The sequence below is a fragment of the Filicampus tigris genome, chromosome 5 (assembly GCF_054856515.1).
Source record: "Filicampus tigris isolate MCC_2025a chromosome 5, RoL_Ftig_1.0, whole genome shotgun sequence".
In the NCBI taxonomy this organism is placed as follows: domain Eukaryota; kingdom Metazoa; phylum Chordata; class Actinopteri; order Syngnathiformes; family Syngnathidae; genus Filicampus; species Filicampus tigris.
Window position 1 is genome coordinate 13,131,290 of NC_141221.1, and position 22,333 is coordinate 13,153,622.

General features: G+C 40.1%; 1 protein-coding gene across 1 annotated transcript in view; it reads left to right on the forward strand.

The window, feature by feature from the left end:
- edil3a (EGF like and discoidin domains 3a) overlaps positions 1–22,333 on the forward strand; it is a 92,258-nt gene that overhangs the window by 41,625 nt on the left and 28,300 nt on the right. The window contains exons 3-5 of the mRNA XM_086031449.1: positions 5,871–5,984; positions 13,024–13,205; positions 21,433–21,588. Coding sequence (XP_085887575.1) covers positions 5,871–5,984; positions 13,024–13,205; positions 21,433–21,588 — 452 coding nt within the window. The remainder of the gene's footprint in view (positions 1–5,870; positions 5,985–13,023; positions 13,206–21,432; positions 21,589–22,333) is intronic.

Sequence of the window (22,333 nt, forward strand, 5' to 3'; positions counted from 1 at the left end):
AACTGAATTTGGAAAAATAGGTTTTAATACCCGGTATATTTTTGCTTCCCTTCAAAGAACAGAGCTGGGCATTCCGCCTATCTGACGGACCGGTCAGTCTATCCGCCTATGAGGGACGCCCATTTTGTAAGTGATACTTAAAAAAATGGATGGACTAAGCATAGGCGGAAACAAAATTTTTCCGTATGTAATCGTCTATGGCTGCAGTGAGACTTCCATTTACCGTTGGACAATGGTGAGGCTTTTTGACAGCTTCTGGTTCCTAAAAGAAGACACATTTAGTCCAGCCACGGTGAGACTTCCATGCCACGGTGAGTCTTTCGTTCCAAATTTCACTTATTGGGGTTAGCGGGGAGGTGTCGGCGGTGGAAGCTGAAGTTGGTTGACGGAAATGCTAATGGAAGCCTGTTTAAAATGATAGACGGACTGACCTATAGGCGATTACTATTTGGTCCGGCGTGTTAAAAAGGCGGCTAGACATACGGCGGAAGGCGATACACGGACTGACAAATTTTTGTGAAATGCCCAGCTCTGCGATTGGTTACATTGGGGTCAGCAACTAACGAGCCATTTTCTCAAAGGCACCAAGGAAGTCACAAACTCTTAGGACATTTAAAATTAAGATTGATTTTCTTTTCCTTTCTTTTTTTTAAATTTCTGCTGCAGACACTCGTTGAACCGGCAATATTCGAGTTCGCCATATTGGATGTGGCATTCCTATTAGCCAAAAATTTGGCAAATAATATTTGTAAAATTGAGTTACACTGAGTATATGTTCTGTCAATTTTTGTCTATGGTAATATATGTCAGCTATTGTTGCAACTAGCGCCATCCAAGACTATGATAAGTGCCGCGTGAATACAGTATGGTAGCATCATAATATATGGAGCATAGTAACTACTGTCTCTTGGGTATTAATAATAATCCCCACCAAATGTATTTTATGTGCCCCCTTTAAGTCTGAGATCTGGGGAGGGGTGTGCCTCCAGAACTAGATGTTTCCTTTTGACAAATATTTTCCGATCAGACAAAAGATAATGTTTGTAATGTCCTCACTCAGCCCATTGACATTATATTGCACACTCAAAAAATACGCTCTTTTTCTCCTCATTCGGCGAATGTTTCTGCTGCATGACACAAACGTGAAGGGTGACACACTTCTTCAGACACATCAACTCGTAAAAATATGCCACTTTAGATTTGGCCCTATGTTGCTGATGTGTGTCACTGTAGAAGTCCCACATGTTTGCTACTGTCCATAATATACTAGTTTGGTTGCATTTGTGGGGGGTGAAAACTGAGCTGCAGACAAAAAGGATGAAATCACTGTAACTTTAAATGCAGATGCAAATAATCATTATGTTTCTATCCTCCAGCTTCACCGTGACCATGAGGCACTCATTCATTTCATTTGTGCTGAAATGTGAGCAGATCTTTTACCTCCGCTCGGTATTAGAACCTGCTCAAAAACATGGAGGAGAGAAATATAGTCAGTGGAAAGTATGAAATGAGCATATAGGATTTGTGTCCCAATGAAGATGTGCATAGTAATGAATTGTGGTCAAAAAATAAGCTGCTTTACAAGGATCTTGGGACATAGTTGTGTTGTTCAGCTTAGTCAATTGAATCAGTTACGTCTCAGTTGCTAAGGTACTTACTTAGTGAAAGACTTTTATTGAGTCACACTAACCCAATACCGAAATCATACAATGACTTTTATGTGGGCTCCATATAAAAATATTAAATGACCTTCAATCTCAGACATAGACATGAATCCTCTTATTTCATACAATGTTCTGTCATTGCGCTTATAAGCCAAAGACATACAGTGCATTAAGTCCACCCAGCCTAGCAAACCAAACAAAGTAAAATCATTGGACGTCTGTTTTTCAAATCCGCCCTTAATGAATTCATGCTGTTATCTAGAGAATCGCGAGCTTTTCTGTATCAAATCCAACGTCTGACTGCTGGACCACCATGAAGCCCATCAGCAGGGAGGCTTTTCCAGGCTAAAGCCTCACTGTTTAAGGAAGTGGGATGATTACTTCAAACAAGGTTTAAGTATTCAGGGTCAGAGGCTAATTATATTGTCTACTTTATTCATGACAGTCACTGAACAAAGAGGTCAAACCAACGTTCGAAGCCTGAAGGTCAAAAGGATCTGCTTGCTTGTTATGAAACTGAGAAGTCGCTGCTGTGGGTGGCCTCCACTTATGTATGCTATGTTCTTTATCTGAAGACACTGTTAATGCGGAGGGTCGGACGTGTTTTTACCTTCCTGGAAAACAGTGACTGGAAGGATTTTTAGAAAATGAATGAATAAGTTGTCTTTATTTTGCCCAAGACCAAGGAGCAGTATAAATCCACCGTACGTATTTGCTTATGGGAGGGGGAAACACAGTACACGCCAGGCCACTGATGGTGTTGTGTTTCACTTGCGCGGGTTTGATTCCCGCTCACTGACTTGGTGAAAATGTATGTGAATCGTTATCTCTCTTCATGCGCGATTGGGTGGCAAATAGGATATGCTCAAGATCCCCAACAGGATAAGCAATATGTAAATGGTTTTGGGGTTGATGAAAAACAGTACACAACCTATGCAAACAAATCACTATTTAGTGTAGTTACTCTACCTAGTGGTAAAGTTGGTGAATCAGAATTTTATTAAATTTTGAGGATTGAAAAAAATAAAATTTTTAGCTCATGTTAAGATCTAATGTAATTTTATAGACATGATTTGTACATAAATAAAACTGTGACCGCATGCTATGAATTCAATGTATCTCAATGGAATACAATTAAAATGTTTGACTTGTTCTCTGTAAATAAAAATCATTGCATTGTTTTACTTTGGTTGGGTTCCCAGTTCCATCTATATGCTAATCTCAAAATGGTACTTTTCAACAGTAGCATGAATGAACTAGAAGACACGTTTCCTCTGGCCATGCGTCCACAGCAGTTTCAGGCACTGTGGAGGTCATTGCAACCCAGTGGAAAGGTCACCACTGACCCATACCGTTGCAGACCTGAAGGCATGTTCCTGCTCCCTGGACACACTACAGCCAATTTATACTCACGGCCAGCCTTGGTTCCTGACATATAGCACTATTCATTGCTCTCATTATTGTCCAACGGAGACACTTTCCCCGAGAATAATAGGAGGTGAGGCAAAGAAAAAGACATTCCGATGAACTGATGAGAGCTGTTTGAGAGTCAAACCGGAGACCCAGAGAGCAGTGTGAAACTATACGCAGCTGTTCCATTTGCTTTCCCTCCAGTCATAACCTTGACCAAAATAGTGCTTCTTAGCAAGGATCTTGCCTGTTTTCTGTATACAGTATAATGCAAACAGCATCACATTTACACGTTTGTTTGTCTGTATGTCTTGCAATTAGCTGGCAACCAGTCCAGGGTGTACCCCGACTCTCGCTCCAAGTCAGTTAGAATAATCCCCAGATCACCTAAGATCCATGTCAGGATAAGCAGTACACTCGTCCCGCATCATATTGCGCTCCACCTTTTACACGCACTACTACAGGGTGAGCCCAAAAAATAAAATAAAACTAGCCCCAACTTTCAATAAACATAAATTTGTATTGTTTTTATTTTTTATTTTTTTACAGAATCAAATGCAATTTAAGGTATAACTAGTCTATTGTTTCTAGAACATCACATGCAAACAAAATGAACGGTAACAAAATGAACAGATGAAGCACATGCATACACTCGTTGGTGTGGCCACATGTGATGCAGGAACTCAATACCCAGACTGTCTAACCTGAGCTAACAACAGCCAACTACACTATCATTTAAAGACTTCCTTGTCACTCAGAGCTAGGCCCTGACTATTATGTAAATCCACACACATTCAAATTCACAGATACTACAATATAGAACGTGAGGATGGTTACCCCAAGTGGACAAAAATAATACCTGCACCTCACATGCATATTTTGTATTGGTTATTATGCATAACACTTACAAATATATCGAGATGTTAAATATATGATTCTACTTTTATGGAATATAACCACTGCAATAAACGATAGACTACTGTTTATATATATTTTTTAAAAAATGGATGGATAGTTTTATCTCAATTCATTGTTGAAACCTTGCAGCATGCTCTGGATTTGGTGTTTTTGTTGTACAGTTGTAATTGATTGTACGGTACAATAGATTATAGTGACAACACATTTTATTATGTAAGACTGCAAACACAATTGTGTTTGAGAAGTCTGCTGAACTGGTTTATTTAGCCGATCACTCGGTGAGCGCCTTACCTTGCGTCATACCTGTATAGATTCTCGGTCTGTCATGCTGTCACTCTTTTACCGTCTCCTTTTCATTCACTGCTTTTACTACATTCCTTGAGGCAATCATCCTCCCCCTTATGATTTTGCGGTAGTGAAGTCCTGGTCCTGATCTCCTTCGGGGCTTATGACTGCTCATAAAATGGAGGTAAATGGTACAAGTACTCACTGTGCTTTCCTCTGTTGTGTGTTGGGCTGCAGGCTATTTTAATGGCTTGCCTATAACCTCCGTGTTTGAACCTAGTGATAAAAAAAAAATGTGTGTTATGAACTTGAAGGAGTAACTACAGTATTGTTTTGGTGCTGTGGTGAAATAATTCTGTCACTGTGGGTGGGCGCCGTTTTCATTTTTCTTCTACATACCAAGGACGAAGGCCCGAGTAAAATCAATACAGCTCACTGCTGTTACAATACACTGTGCATCAGTATTATGATGTCGCTCGTGAGTTGTACCTTTCATGTAGGTTTTAATTGGACCGATGGTCGGTCAGGTGGTTGACAACCTCATTTAGCTGCAATGAAATTAACAACGTGAGTGACATTAGACTAAAAAGTCACCGCATTTTGCTTTGCATTTTGTTTTTTTACACCAAGGCTAAACACTAACGCTGGTGTTTCTTTCAAGTATTGACTACAGTGTGTACATGGATTCATTTAAATTTGGTAAAATGTGAAACAATTTTAGTCGGTAATTTATTTCTAAAGTTAGAAACAGTTTTTATATAAATTGACATAAATGGCATACATGAATCAAATGAAATGAAATGAAAAATAGTCACTGACCAACAATACAGTGAAATCAGCACATTCAAGATACTTCTTAATCAGATTCCACATGGGGGTTCCAATTAGATCGACCAAAAGCCCCAGTACAAATTACTCTGTAGTGAACATACTGGTAGATAATAGGTTGGTTCTTTTTCTTTTTCCTTTCTTTTTTTTTTCTTTCTTTCTTTTTTTTTCTTTCTTTCTTTCTTTCTTTCTTTCTTTCTTTCTTTCTTTCTTTCTTTCTTTCTTTCTTTCTTTCTTTTAACCTGGAATGAAATGGTGAATTTTGCTTCTTAACTCATATTCCACAAGCACATTAATCAAAATGCAGTGTTTCAACTAGTGGGTCTGCATAGAACATATTCTTGAAAAAAATATGTTTGGGTTGACTTCCCCTTTAAGCACAATTAAAGGCAAAACAATCATACAGGAAAATAATGGGAAACGTCTCCTAAATAAGCATTCGCAATCCCAACATATGAGCAAGTCAGAGTAATAACATGGTTTGATTTTAATATTTTCAAAGCAGTTTTCATAGCTGGGTCATCAACACCCATCCTTTGTATATGATGTAGCAACTGTACCTGTCATCAATTTCATCTGTAAGATTTAATTTTTAACCTTATTTTTTGGGGATCCCACTCTCTGTTTTCATGACAGTATTTTTACATTCAGAGTTAGTGCCCATAGTTTGCCCAGAATACCCATCTACAGGACTTTTCATTGGCTCTAATTTAAATGTAAATGTTATTTCTGCTAATCTGTGGTTGTATGTGTTTGTGTTTTCAGATATTAATGAATGTGAAAAAGAACCTTGCAAGAATGGGGGCCTTTGCACCGACCTCGTTGCAAACTACTCCTGCGAATGCCCCGGGGAGTACATGGGAAGGAACTGTCAACATAGTATGTACATGCTTTGTTATGTTTTTTAAATGCCTTACATCCACCCACTTCACACAGCACATCTGATGTTGCCGCTAATTACAGTTTTCATCCCATGTAACACGCAGTCAGCTTCCTTCATTTTAATTTAGTTCACGTTATCATGAATACATTTAATACAAAAAAACCTAGGAAGCCAAAACACAACATGTTTATAAAAAAACACATTAAGCCCCAAAGCATAAATTAATGATATAATATGTTCAAACATTACAATGCTGGTGACTCACAACCAATTTGTATTTTTTTTACTAAAGTGCTCCCCCTTGGCTGTACAGAGAATGAAAGCGAGCTTCTGTCTTATCACAAGTGGCTTTCTCTTACAAAATGCTCAGTAGCTCAAAAGGAACTTTGTGTGTTGATTATGCTTCTTCTGAGGATTTTGCCTGCTCACTATAGGAGCAGATTAGGATTAATGTTCCAGTAGACTCGGAACCGTGAGCCTCCACCGCACTGTGACTCACAAATGTATTCATCTGCTTTTCTATCTCACAGCATGTCTGCAGTTCACGGAAAGCATTCCCGGTCTATTTTGCAGGTGTCGCTTGTCTGGAGGAGAAGATATGCTTCGACTGTATTAGAATACATAGAGCTTTCTTCAAGGGCTTCCATTTCACTTTTCTAATGTATCTCTATAGTTGCCAAATCATATATTTCATGTTTGAAGTACAGTAAATATGACACGGAAGCAGTGGCGTTTTCTAGTATGTGTGGCCGCACAGGGCAGCACCCCAATCGTGCAAATAGTTGCTGCTCATAATAATTGCCATGAATTTGTTTATTTTTTCTTTGTGAAAAAAAAAAAAACATGAACAAGTAGGGGATAGTGTAAAAAAAAAAAAAAAAAAAGAAAAAACACAAATAAGCGAGGGATTGTGCAGCGAATAACAGAGGGTAGGTTCCATATCTGTGAATGCCGAACCCCCAAATATCTGAGGGTACGTTGTATAAGTGGTCTTCGTGGATTTTGCTAGTAACATTTGAAGTGAGAATTTATGATGTAAAGGAAGAATGACGTCTTCTTTGTTTGATCATCTCTGTATTTGGGGAGGTTGTATGTTATTGCTTTGCCAAGTGGTTAAATAACTATGCAAGCCAACCAGCGACGACGGTCGGACGAAGGACAACAATCGCCGATTTGTGATGTGCTCGTCACATTTCAAAGTATAAGTAAGCTAATATTCTTAGAGAAAAGTCAGCGGTATAAGTATAGTGTAGATCTCCTGAAGTACTTCGTGTGTATTTAAATGAACTGTCTGTTCTACGGCATGTTTAAACTAAAAGTCGGATCTCCATTTATGGTACCATTCAAGTTTAGACCGCTATTGCACGCAAGTCTCCTACTGTTCGAACACTAAGCAACAGTACTTACCCCATTAGAGGTATATTGTGGTGGTGGTGAGTGGGGTGGTCAACCTGGTTGCAAATTATGTATTTTTTTGGGACGGCAAAAAAAAAACCCATAAGAGTGGAAATAGTTGCAGTTGTACTCTAATCAAGATACAGACCACTGTCATTTTTACATCTAAGTGTTGTTTGCATTAAGCTTCCAGGCACTGTAAATGTCCAGTTTTGCCCAAGTTCCACAAACTAACATGATGTTGCTTCTTGAACACGATAAGGCTGTCTTCTTTTGAATCATTTCCATAAAGAAAAATACTCAAAAAGGATCAATAATGATGATGGTTGATGATGGGAGGAATGGTGTACACCCAAGTTCCAGGGAGGAAAGATATTGCATTGATTATTATATCATTATACAAAATCCATGTAGGGGGACTGTGCGCCGTGTCCCTGCAACTTTTAACACCTTTTAACATACCATAAACATACAGGTGTTTTTCATCCGGCCTCGTTCGTCACATGTTGAATCCCCTGTTGACACCTGCTGCCTGGTAGATATGGTTATTATTATTTTATTCATCTCCCCATCTGCTGCGCGCTCATTAGTATTGCCGTGCTAATTTATTTAGGCTGTAGGTAGGGCTTGTGCGAGATGGATTCAGCTGCCACGGCATGGTGGTGCTGCCGTTAGTGATGGGGCCTGTCGCAGCGCTGATGTATGCACAGGGGCCAGCAGGCCAAGGCTCAGGGGCTTGCTGCCTCTGCCGCTCTGATAGACGACTGGCAGACAGATCATTAAGAGTGCCCACTCATGTCTGCAAGGTGAGAAGGACCATGGCTTTGTGACAGCATGTTGTTGGTTGATGGCTTGTCCGCTGCCCAATGGGTACAACATTGAAGCGGATGCAATACATTGCTGGAGCAAAAGTGGAAGTGAAATGACATGAAATGGCAAAATCAGTTTGAATGCTTTTTAGGTGGTGATTGACTCAAGATTGTTTCTAGTCCATCAGATTTTGATGAAAGACAAGTTGAATTCAATTAATCGATGATGTCATTAATATTATTTCAGATCAACTTCTCTTAGGCCCACAACCGGTTAGCCTAACCCTAAGCTGTGTTTCAACACAGTGTCGCACGGCAACATAATCGTGATGTTGGTGCATGTTATGAATGAAAAACGTCTTGTTATCACACAGTTGGTGCCCACCCTTGTTTGACACGACATTTTTGGGTGCTTCACTTTGTTGCGCCACCCTCGTTCCCCTTAGTCCCGCTGGTATGAATATTTTAAGACTAGCAACGATTGGAATGCTAGTGAGGCTAACCGCTATTCTCGTCCACAACCAGCTTATTTTCGTATTCTCGTACTATGACGCCTTGTTGGGCAGACGTTTCGCTGCTTCACAGAGTTTCTTGGTCCAGCGACAGCAGCAGATGGGTTAGTCGACAGTCCTCTGTAAATATGGCTGACCAGAAGCCAAGATGCCAAAAAACATTTGTCACGATTAGTTGGCGTCAAGTTTTAAACGTTGGTGCGGAGTAGTAAAGTCGGCTCGTTGACTAGTCAACTAATTGGTTCAACCCTCAATGGGTAGATGAGTGGCTGTGTTGCAACTGGAAAGGTGCAGGTTTATTCCCCATTTGTACCTCAGTAATTTGAGCGGGATACTGAGTGAGTTGAGATTCTCTTGTCGCTGCATCCTAAGTATGTGTGAATGAGCCAGTTAGTTTCCTTCTGTGGCCATATGCCATAATCACGTGAGGCAACACGCCGCCCATTTAACATATTTATCAAGGTTGGTCTACCCGTTCACTAATTAGTGCAGCTGCACATATATTTAGCAGATGAAACAATGAAGCCCACATTCATACATTTGCATTACTATATGTTTGTATATACCGGTATACTGTATGTATAGTGCCATTCCTTTAGCTTGCTGTTCCATCTCGAGACACATCACTACTTTCTGAAGGGGAATTGATTGCTGAAAGCAAATTTAGCTTGAACATTTTCTAATCAAATGTTCTACTTTTGATTAGTTATGGCTTCATGAATTAATTGAATTTAATTAATTGATCACTGGCTTGAGGCATGTGCGTCTTTTCCTTTTTTTTTTTAGAAGCTTTACAACAACACCATGTAATGAAATGTGAGTCCCCCAGATTGTCGAGAGGGTCAAATGACTTGACTTGGAAGTTTAGATGAACAGTGGAATTCCACATTCACCGCCGACATTCCCTCATCATCCGTCTGGAACTATTGAGTTCCTCTCACGCACACATATGCGCACACAAGAAAGGTTGTCTGAGGTGAGATGGACTAACCATGGAATTATTTTTTTTAAAAAGAAAAAAAGGGGTTTCAGTTTTTCCTTGTATCTCCATTCTGCTGCATGTTGCTTTTGAAGCATACTATTTTTTTGATAGCCATATTTTTTTCCGCACTGTACTTTTATGTTTATTCACTTTTGAAATAAATTGTTTAAAAAATGGTTCAACCACCCGGACATGATGTGCATGAATTGTTTTCATTGGGTCATTCTTCCTTAACACTTCCTCCTGCGGCAAAATCTTCTCACAGCTGTAAGATGGCAGATCTGTCATAGGATGCAAGCATGATTTGTGTGTGTGCGTGTGTGTATGTGTGGGTGTGTGTGTGTGCGTGTGTCAGTCCTGGTAATTAAATGTGTGAACAGCATCATAACCTTGTGAAGATAAAGCTTTCTCTTACTGTGAATTGACACACTGGGTGACATGGCTGACTTTGGTTCTTAATGATTAGACTTTACAGTCAGGATTTTTAGGGGCAATCACAGATCATTGAGTTTGAATAAACCAATCCTGATCACCGACCCGATCACAAAATTGAGTAATACTTAAATACTAAATACTTATTTACTGTGTATAATTGTGTACTGTTATGGAGTTTCAACAAAAGTATTCTAAAGCACTTTTGCCTATGTTTAACAATCTTTGACATTTCCATACCAAGGAACGACTGAATAACAAAACAAAGTGTGTGATTTGAATGTAAAAATCATCTATCAGTGGCGTTCAAAATTAATTTGTGGCGGCCTGCCACAGATAAATGTGGGAAACACTGCTGCTGTAATGACTTGCTCCGATCAATGATGTCATCGATTGGACGGGCGAATTAAAAAATGCTTACCGATCACACAAAAAAAATATCAACCAATTCGCTATAGCCGATCAGATCGGTGGAAAGTCTACTAATGATGTTCGAGTTAACAGCCCAGGCCCTTGATTTGTTGACATTATTTTGGAACAAAATAATCGATTTCTGTATTTATCTGTAGCAGTGATTATCTACCAATGGGCAGGACGCTTTCTGAATTGGTCGTGGACCGCAAGTCCAAAATACAATGAGTGAATGCTTGTATGTCTCTACCTGTGCCCTGTGGCTGACAAGCAACCAGTCAGGGGTGAACTCTCCGCCTTTCGCCCAGTCAGTTGCGATAATATAGGCTTCAGCTCGCCTGCCAACGGAAGATAAGCAGTATAGAAAGTGGAGAGATGAACATGTCATGTACATCTGATGTTGGATTTTTATGTATGTATGTATGTATTTATTTAGATAATGTTGAAAGACATGTACAGTAGGGCTGCTCGATTATGAAAAAATATATTCAACATGATTATTTTGGCAATAATTGAAATCACGATTATTCAAACAATCATTTATTTTTTGGTACAAGAAAATGTTTAAATGTAAAAAATATAAATACAAATAAATGTAAGTAAGTTCCTTTTGGGCCAAATCAAATGTATAAAATGAGTTATTGTAAAATTTTTAAAAAGGTGAAAATGTATAAATTCAAGTGAGATTTCCTTGTGTAAACAAACAGTGCGTTGGATCTAAATACATATTAATAATCGTTTTTTTACATTTTGTAATCGTGGAGCGTGATAATGTCATGTCATGTCATCTTCCAAACCGCTTATCCTATATAGGGTCGCAGGGAGTTGCTGGAGCCTATCCCAGCCGTCAATGGGCGAAGGCAGACTACACCCCGAACTGGTCGCCAGCCAGTCGCAGGGCACACATAGAGACTGTCACTGAGCGGGAATCGATCCCACGCTGCCCGCACACAACTCAGGCGTGTGTACCACTACACTATCAGCGGACCTGAGTGTGATAATCGTAATTGTAATTAAATTTCGATTAATTGCACAGCCGTAATGTGCAGCAGCCTAAAGTCTTAGCTGTGATCATTTACTAATACACGATTGGGTTAATATTTGGAGGCGAGACGCAAAAGTGTGAATATGACCCAACGTTTTTAAAATGTGAGTGAGTGAGGATTCAAAGTGTTAGAAACCCCAGTGTGTGATATTTAGGGAAGTGTTAGGATTTTCCCACCTTTTTAAAGACATTGTCATGTTCCTTCTCAGTTCTTTCTTTATGTTTGTTACTCCCTGGTTTCTTGATAATAATACACTCTGAAATGCACTTGCACATGTAATTAAATGGTCTACTGCTCAATATTTTATTGATCTGTAGCTTAAAGCCTTTTAAACCAAAGTACAGGTATGATTCTTAAATGGATGTAATTGAGGAGGAAAAAAAACTGCTCACAAAGCTGTATCTTGGAAACTGGATGTTGTGCTTTGCACTCACTTCTGCTGTTGCCTACTATGTCTTTAAAAGCCTGAAACATGTGTTGAAGAGATGCTGTCATGAAATATTTGTTTTTCCTTTGGACAAAGTCTGACTGTCTCCTATTGATTATAAAGTTGTAAGCGAAACCTTGAATTGGAATTGTAAAATGCGGCATTTTGTCTGGATAACACATTGAGACAGAGAGCTCTATTCTCATGCTCAGCGCAAGTCTAGAGCAAAGCGTGATCTAATTGTGCACATGGGTGGAGTTTTCTTTCTTTTGATTTATTTCGCAGACGGGTGTTTGCACCGTTGTGAGCTTGAACACAGCCGACTTTCTCTCCGGCCTAATGGAAACGGGTCCTCTCATTCCCTTTGATTAAATTTAGCGCAGTGAAGCCACACAGTTTACATGGTGGAACCCTTAACTGACTGACTGTCCATGCAGAGATTGATGCCCGCAATGTATGTTAATTGTGAACTGCAAGATCTCCACTTGCGGATGATGTAAACGTAGTCAGGGCGATCACAGATCACCACTGCAAAGTTGGTATTTGGAGACCGGCGTCCACCACGATCGTTCATGTCCATGTGTGAAACACCCACCCAATAGCTTTGCCGCGGCCAGGGGGGTGATTTCAAAAGTATGATCCTAATATGTTCAATTAATTGATTTCTAAATTGTCAGGTGCGTCCTGTCGTAAGCGCAGTCTGCCAAATTCCCAAATAAGCTAAATGAGTCTTGCACCTGCATGAAAATCAAGCTGTGCCAATTTTTATGCTGAGCGCACGCGCGCTTTGTATGAAAATAGAGGCCAAAATGTTTAAGGCGGCCTGAGAATATCGCAAAGAAAAGAAATCAACGGGTGGTTTATCCAACAGGTAGTAAGTACAGAAAATGGTGTCTTTACAAATGGATCATTTTGTCTTATGTACTTCTAAGATCAACATGACTTTGTTTGCTGCAGCTGTACATGCTGTACTTTGAGAGCGACAATATGACAAATGCTCTACTGTGTGTTCTTTGCTCAGAATGCTCTGGACCACTGGGCATGGAAGGCGGCATAATCTCCAACCAGCAGATAACAGCCTCCTCCACCCACCGGGCTTTATTTGGCTTGCAGAAGTGGTACCCGTATTTTGCACGCCTCAACAAGAAGGGTTTGGTGAACGCATGGACTGCAGCTGAAAATGACAGATGGCCGTGGATTCAGGTAAATACACATTACCAGAGCTGGGCATTGACCCTTTTTTGCCCTTCAGCCCGCGACCCCCCCGGCCATATTCATAAACATTGTCGCGCCCCCCCCACCCCCACCCCCCCAAAAAAAAAAAAAAAAAACTACATGATGCCCCAACGGGGAGATGCTAACGGAAGAGGTTTATTTAAAAACATTTAGCTGGCTAACTTACTATTTAAACCCGCTGTGGACACGCTTCAAATGCGCCGCTTACTCACGTACTTACCCAGCTGTGTGTACGTACTTCCATTGTGAGCCCTGGGGTTGGTTTTGTCGTATTGTATAATTATTTGGGTCCAACAGATGACAAATCTGCAAGCATTCAACAAGTTACTTATTTTCCACACTCCCCCTCTTTCACACTTCCCGGCCTTCAAAATAAAAGCATACCAGCAAACCACTTCACAGCAGTTTTGCTACGGCGTATTTCCGGAAGTAGGAAAGTGCATGATGCAGCTTGGCTATACTCCCGGACACAAGTTGTTTTGAAAGAAGCCTAGAAAGAAGCCTTTCACCGAGGCTGAGATGAAATTTGGCCGCCTCGCGAGCATGTCACACGCATGAGGGCCAATTAGTGGGCCGGACTAAAATCCACTTCCAGCCATACTTAGTCCAGCCAATGTGTCACCCCCCACCCCTCCGCCCCAAAAATGGGCATCGGCTGGGCCAGAGGGTCCGGCCCAGGGACGGACTGCCCAGCTCTGCACATTACACTCGGAAGGCCAAACACAAAGATAAGTCAAGGCCAATAAAAGATGAGTCAACAAGCAGTTTAATTGTCCATGGTGTCTGCGCTAGGCTGAAGCATTGTTTATTTGAAATGACAATGTTTTCATGATAAAAAGGGAATTCTTATTTGTTTGTTGAAGCATCAATTCTTTTTGCACCTTGATGTGCGGAAATCCATTTATTGGATTCACCTGGGTTGTACATGCAAACAGCAGTGGTACATGCAAACTCACCATGGGTGGCTTTGGTCTTCCAAACAGCTGAAAAAGCTGAGCTGACAAAGATGTGCTTTTAAAAGAGCTGTGTAGGTACACTGTATATAAAAATGGTCAGTGGTCAATTCAGATTTTAATATATCAGAAGATGTTACAGGACTGGTGTCACAAAGGATATGCAGTATTTCAAACCCAGAATATGAGTTATAGCTACAAAGAGATCCAGTGGAAATGTCTTCATTCATTGCGGTGAAAAGGCGAGAGTCGTGGCTGGACAACTCGTGGCTGATTCATGGCAGTGCTCACAATGCCCTGAGCATCTGACAGTTCCTGGCCGGGAAAAACATCACCGTGCTGGACAAATCTCCCTTCTCACTCGATCTCGCTTGGGGTGATTTTTTTTTCCTCATTCCCAAGCTCAATGCGTTCATAAAAAGAATGCCTGTTTTGAAGAGGGGAGGTACATCAAGGTGACCATGACAATGGAGCTGCTGAGGCTCTAGGAAGAATCATTTCAGGAATGCGTGAAGGCCACACAGAAAAGGCTGGGAAAGTGCATTAGACTCTTAAGTCGATTACTTCCAAGGGGAAAACTTAATAGTTTGTTTGGATGTGAAATATTTCTTTTGTGAGATTCCAGGTTGATTTCTGTTCTGTTTTATCAAATGCTGTCAGACTTACTCATCCCATGAGAAAAAATGGATATACAAACAACTATATGCAAATTCAGCTAAAGCGGGAGGCTGGGCTTTTGGTCTCCATCTTGTGCCACTGCACAGATTTACAGCAGCGTTTACTTCCCACTTTTAAGTCGTAAATCAATGTGGTGGTTAACTAAAGCGACTCTTCGGTAGCTGCCGTCTCTGTAACTGAAGCTTCTTGTGCGAGATATCTTTTGCCCAATAGAGCAAGATTACTTTTGTTTGACATTCCCAATCTTTATCTTCTTTTTTTTATGCCTTGGCATAGAAGTGGGTCATTTTCTTTTGCAGGACATACTTTACTTTTGCCTATTGTCTAGATAACTACTATACTGTATGTAAGAGAAGCAAAGTCAGTACCAGTCATGATATACTTTCATTGTATTCCATTTTGTCTTTCATTTGGCAGTAGTATCAGACCTGATCTGGACTGGCAAACGCAGTGTGATGCTTATACTATAATGGTAGCCATTTCCCTCTCATCAATAAAACAGTTTGACGTCAGCTTATACCCCATTCTTGTCCCGACATATATCCCAAAGTCTTACTTGGCACATCATCCAAAATGCTCTTATAAAATGAGGCTAAATTAGATTATTCATATTTTTTTCCACATTTGTTGTGAATAAATCTGCCATCGGACTACAGCATTATTTATCCCGGATGAACAACGACACTTTTGTTTATGTACCGTTTAGGGACCTATGCAGAATGGTTGCAGTGAGGCAGTTGCATCCAATCCCAATACCCAATCATTGTAATATGAAAATCTTGACGCTTGTTGGGACTGGAAAAGCTATGGCATTTATCAAGTTTCAGATCATTCTTTACACAGCATGATGCAAGTAATAATGATAGTATCAGTTGATTTATCCTTAAATGTCTATCTGTCCATCCATTTTCTATAGTACCGGTACTTATCCAATTCAGTATCCCAGGGAGTGGTTCTCCCATCTGAATTTAACTTTGAGAGACAAGCTACCTCCTGGACTGATTACACACATTATAAATTGAGTTGAATCTGGGCCAGCAACATTAAATGCCACTACAGTTACCCCATTAAATTGCACATTGAAAATAAATAAATGCATTGTTAAAGGTATCGTCCAACCCCCCAAAATATTCACCATTGCAACACCTAGGCCAGTGAAAGGCTTACCCTGCGATATTGCTTCATCAGTGAGAATATCAGAGGTGGGCATTTTACTAAAGTTTGCCGGTCCGTCATCCATCTATCTGTCTATTTTTCAAGTCGAAGCAAACTGTAATCGTCTGTCGGTCAGTCTTTCATGTTATTTTAACCGCGCTTCCGTCAGTAAACATCAAAGTAAACACTGTCTGTATTCAAAACTGCTGGTATGACATTACTTCTTATAAAGTCGGCTAGAAAATGGCCTGAGAAACTAATTACTCTCTCTTGCATACTGCTACCTGATATACATATACAGGCAATGCAGTCTGGGTTGCTTTTCCGCAAAACTGGCGTCCGTCAATAATGGACTGTGAGGTCCATTTAGACTTGACCAGGTTAGTTATGATTACACAAACAGACGAAAATCCACTTTTGTCGATGCTTAGTCCATCTATTTTTCGTTCAAGTTTCACGTCTATCATCTAACGTCAGCAAAACGGGCATCCATCATGGATGGATACGCCTCTGGAGAATCAAACGGACTTCTCTTATTGATTTACCAAACCTGATATTGATCATGTTGTAGTCAAATCAGAAGATAGCCAGTCAGCATCCTTTGAGGAGACAGAGGCTCCAGCTTTGGGTTTTAGTTTGTTTTGATAAGCTTTGATGATCTTAAGCGATTGCAAGATTTGATTCACATGCTAACCGTGCTATGGCAGCAGTTTGATCAGAACTGGGGATATGTATTAATTCCATGAGAAAATCAACTCATTTTGTTTCCCTTACAGCACGTTTAGTCCAATATACTGTGTCTACAGTTTCTCTCAACTCCCATATACCTAAAACCATTTAGTACAAAAAGTAATTTAGCATAACTCTCATCCAGAGTATGCAACGGAGAAACAGAAATGGTACCTTTAGTGTACAAATGAGACACAACAAAAAGGGATTTGTCGAAGAAACCCATGAGGCAAAGGCAACATTAACGAGAGACGAGGTGCTTGGCACATTCAGAGATTGAGGAGAACAGGACATCAAACATTCAGGCAGTTTGTTGGGCTTTAATGATGTCATGTGGGATGTAGAGCAGGATGCTGTAGGCATTGTGTGTTTCTACATGTGGGTTCAGATAATTGGGACATGAGCAGATATGTACAGTCACATCAGTGATTTGGGATTATTCTGGGGCTGCTTTTGTATTATAAAACAATTTGGTTTGTACGTGACAGGTAATAGTGACAGATGACAACCGTCCACAGACTGGAAGGATCAGCTTCTTCCGGCTATCGGGAAGTGTTGTTCTGGTGTAGTGTGCATCTTTGGGAGCCAGTCAGTGGAGCTTTTTCCTCTGAACCTCGACAAATGAATCACAATGGCAACAGACTTTGAATAATACATCACAGCGTTGCCTACAAGCTCGCATGCACTATGTTTGTTTGTGTTGGTTCATGCACTTGTTTCTCTTCACACATCTATGCAGTGTGAGTGTCATTTCTTTCTCTCAACAGTCTTTTCTACAACTAGCTCACACATAAAAATGCATTTGAACACTCCAGGGAAATATACTGCAGGTCTGACCAATATCAGCAAATTATGGTTTCAACCGGCACTGTTGGGGGAATGAAAAAGCCCAAAGCACCCGTGAAAGTCCATACATAATTGAAAAGATGTTAAGCAGTTATTTTAATAATAGACACACATCAACATTGACCATCAAAGCCTTGGCGCAACGACACCGACACTGAAGTTAGCTTTAGGAAGCAATCGTTGTTGCTGCTGACTTGACTTTGACTTTTTGAGTCCAGGCTGGCCTGCTGACAGTCACGCTGACTGACTGTGTTGCAGTATGCTTGGAACACAAATGTGCACTGAGGCAATCGAGTCTGGCGCACATATGACTATTTTCACGACAAATCACGGCACACCTGTTTTCTGAAGCTGAGCTATAATTGGTTCTTATCTGAGTCCTGAGGGTCTGTGATGTCATTTTCAGTCAACAGAAGTGACAAAATGGCAGCCCCCAGAGATGGCTAAAAACGCGTTGATTTTGTTGCTTTACTCATATTCCACAAACACATTTGTCATCAGAATGCTGTGTTTCAACTAGTTGGACTGCATAGAACATGTTCTTGAGTAAACATGTTTGGGTTGACTTCCGCTTTAACTAAATCTTACTTTAAGGTAACCCCTACTCCATTTAACTTCCGACCTGGAGCATGTAAAACATGTTGAACCCTGCCCCTAAGCTTCCAGCCTTACTTCCTCTTCATCTGGTCTCCTGAGGAAATAATATATCTACCCTTCTCCTAATCGTCACGTCAACCAACTACCTAGCTTTACCTGTCATAGTACCAACATTCAAAGTCCCCACTTTCAGATCTAGGCTCTGTGCGTTCCTCTTCTCTTTCTGTCTAAAAACCTGCTTTCCACATCTCATCTGTGGTCAACCTACAGTAGTTGAATTTCCACCACAGATTTGGCATGTACATCTTAAAACGAACTCTCATAATCGTTTACGTCTACAATTTACACTGGCTCGTGTCCCCCGTAGGGCTGCATTGTACAACACTAGAGTCTAGACAGAACATTTGGGAATGCTACATTTGTTGAATACACACCCTAGGAATAATCATGGGTCAATTGGATACATTCATACAGAGTATATTGTACACGTGGATAATATCCTATTGTTGTATTCATATGATATGATAAAAACTACTTAGAGAGTACCTGGTAGAACAAAGTTTTTATTTCTCCTACATCTTTGAAATGTATAAATTGCACGCTGAAGTATGTAATTTATTGCTGTGTTTTTTTAACTTGTTAAATTTGGATACATTTGTTTGATAAATCAAGAAAATATTACATTGAAGTAATGCTAAAAAAATCTGACAGATTTAGGTTAATTGTTCCTCAATGTGACAAATGTTTCCTTCAAACTGGGTCATGCATGCCTCAAGATGCCTCACTCAAACAAATATATGCATCACTATTAGCACTGAAGTGTCAGAGGTGTGTTACTGAGTGCTCATTAAAAATGTGAAGGATCACCCCAATTACCTTGGCAGTGGCCTTTTAGTAACAGAGCTTCTAATTAGTGAAAGAAGTATATGTCTCTGTGGAGAAGGAGTGAAAAGAGAAATACCCTGAATGGGAAAGAGTGGGTCACTGCAGCTCTGCGGCTCTAAGTGGTGTCCTTATATATAATTAACTTTATAAGTTGCTTTAAGTTTGTAGCGGGGGAAAAGTGTTTTTGAGTCCTCTGTTAAAACTGCAAGCAAGCCACGCACAATAGAACCATTGGAGCTCACAATATAATACCACATTCACAGTGCAGACAAGGATGGTGATAAAGGAATAAAATGATTTGTTACTCTTATCTTTGCGTTTTGCATTGACTGAATGGGCAAGCTATCTTTACACATTGGGCCTTTTGCACCAAATTATATTTGGAAACAGTTTAATTCTGTGGTATTGCTACCTGTTCTAGATATGATCTCAAGCTTTGTGAATGGGATCTTAGAAATTTACTCATTTTGAGTGCAATTACAATATATGAGTTTGAAGCTGATTGATATTGTAAGTAACTGGAACCAGAAGGTGAGTGGGAATTGTTTGGGATGGGTTCATCTATTATTGACTGCAAATCTGAGTATCAGGATACATAGCATTAGTTTAAATGGAAAGAGAAAACACACTAATGCACTGTATAAGCCAATGCTTTATTAAATGAACAATGGACTAACTCAGTTTGTTGCAGCTCTTCTATGTATAAGTGTACATTTCTGATTTTATTATCAGAACCTTTAATACCTCAATTTCATCACCTGATTTGCTCTGAAAGGCATTTTTCATTTTGGTTTTCAAATAAGCAACTCAGCGACAGAGCTCTGAATTCTGCCAAGACCTTAGGTCTCTTTTTTGCAAGTGAAAATCAACATATCAATGAACTTTGTGGGGGCTTTATGTCTCGAGTGATATAAACTAGAGAGCTGAGCTGGGCATCGCCTAACCGCCACCGCGTTCCGTCCTGAATATTTAATTGACCCACGTGGTCCCAGTCCGTCCCTCGTCGGCGACAGCAAATTGACGTCGAGAACGTAATCTTCAGATGCAGGCGCAATTCATTATAAGTAATGAATTTTTTGCATTTTTACTGTATTTTTTAGTCATGTACAAGGTTCAATGACTGTATATGCATTTTTACTGTAGTTTTTAGTTATGTATAAGGTTCAATTACTGTATATGTATCAGTACAGTAAAGGTCAAAACCCGTTTAGCTTGCCCTTGACCCATATACAATAATTTTCGGACTGTTAGCCGCCACGTTTTTCACACTCTTTGAACCATACGGCATAACCAATGATGTGGCTAATTTATGGGATTGTATGGGCTAACGAGCTTTATGCCATCAGGACATTAAGGGCCAATTCTAATTCTATGTTTTAGCACTTCATCCCTTAGGGAGAACTAAGGGGTTTCCCAATTTTCAGAGGTCTTGGTCTCATATCAGGAAGCGGCAACAGCTCCAAGAGGTATCCTATGAGCGAGAGGGGTGCCGCCTGATGTGTGACCAAGCCCTCTCCTGTGACGTCACAAAAGATCATCTCTACTGATGGCAGGGTGAAGGAACTTCTCTTAACACTAAATATACATTTCTGAACACAAGAAATCACACTCTATCAATTTACTATGCAGATGCTACTTTTTGAGCGTGCATATCAGCAAATTGGGGGCCACATAATACATGAGTACAGAGGAAAAAATATTTTTGAGGGCGATTTTGTGGGGTTGTAATACACACAAGTGCGTGTTAATTAAAAATTCAAAACATAGTACTGTGTAAATATCCCATGTTACAATATGGCCAACTGCGGCATCTAGACAAGTGTGACCTATACTGTACATGGATTTTTTTCCCCTGTTTTTTAAATATAGTTGGTATGGCTTGTATTCAGGTACCAATAAATGGAAAATTAAAAGAAAATCATTTAGCCATTTTCAGTAAATTCAAACATGTAAATTACCAGTGAATTTTCAAAAAGCTACGCCAAAGAAAAAACATGTGTGCAATACATATGTTATGCACTGATCTTGATTTGTGTGCTCCTAACACAGTATATTGAGGCATTTATCACTTTCTTCTCTTTAACTCTTCTTCTTTGGCGTTATACATGGCACCATATTGGCAGCCGACAGAGATGGCAGATTGGCTTTGGAATGGGAGGATTGATTAAATGTTCTATCCGATCACAGACTTTCTGAAAAAGATAGATGGCCCTGACAAGCGAGATTCAAGAGGCCAAATTGATTTCTATGACTTAAATTGGTGCACTGAGCAGGCATGCACAATCCCTGCGAACCCTGACAATTCTGGCATTTGCATGATTTGCCATTTCTTTTTTTTGTCATTCCCACAGATTAACCTGCAGAGGCGAATGAGGGTCACGGGCCTAATTACCCAAGGTGCAAAGCGAATTGGCAGCCCAGAGTATGTTAAGTCATACAAAGTGGCTTACAGTGAGGATGGGAAGACATGGAGAACATACAAAGTCAAGGGCAAAGATGAGGACATGGTGAGAAACACACATCAACACAAAACACAACTGTAGACAACTATGTACAGTATAGTGTCTCCGTTGTTGAGGCTCCACGCATCAGTAAGAAAGAGGCTGTTCACTCAGTCAAGGGCAGGGCAGAGGACAAGCTGAGATTGCTGTCTAATTAGCTAGCACACACTACGCTTATCTTGCTACCCCTTACCCTCTTCACTTTTATGATTTTTTTAATAGACCTTTTTTATACTATTTGTGGATGAAGAGAAACCATATAGGTCACAAAGCACTCTGTCATTCCTGACAGCACACAACCCCTGTCCTCCATTGGGCCATGCTCCCGATAACCCTGACCTCCAAAACTTTTAAAATTAAGACTTCTGGGCAAAAAGTCTGGACACATACTAGACTTAGTTACTGTGGACTGTAAGAACACAGACAAAGAAAAATCAGCAGAGCATCAAGGCCATGCATTTCTCATCTACACATTCATCAATCCGTGTTACACAAAATGGTTTTATTTAAAAGTCAGATAAAAAAAAAAATCACCTTCACATGAGCCTTATCAAGAGTATTAGATGGCATACTAGCCTAAATAACATGCTTGCATAAAGTGATCAAATATCACAGACGTGCAAACAAATATATCGCTGGCATCAGGCCAAAATTGTGTTCCTCCAAAATAGTCACTTTTCAGGAGACCCCCAAAATTATTCAACCATTGGCATTGCATCGTGAAAGAGAGCAATCCATTTTCAACACTTTA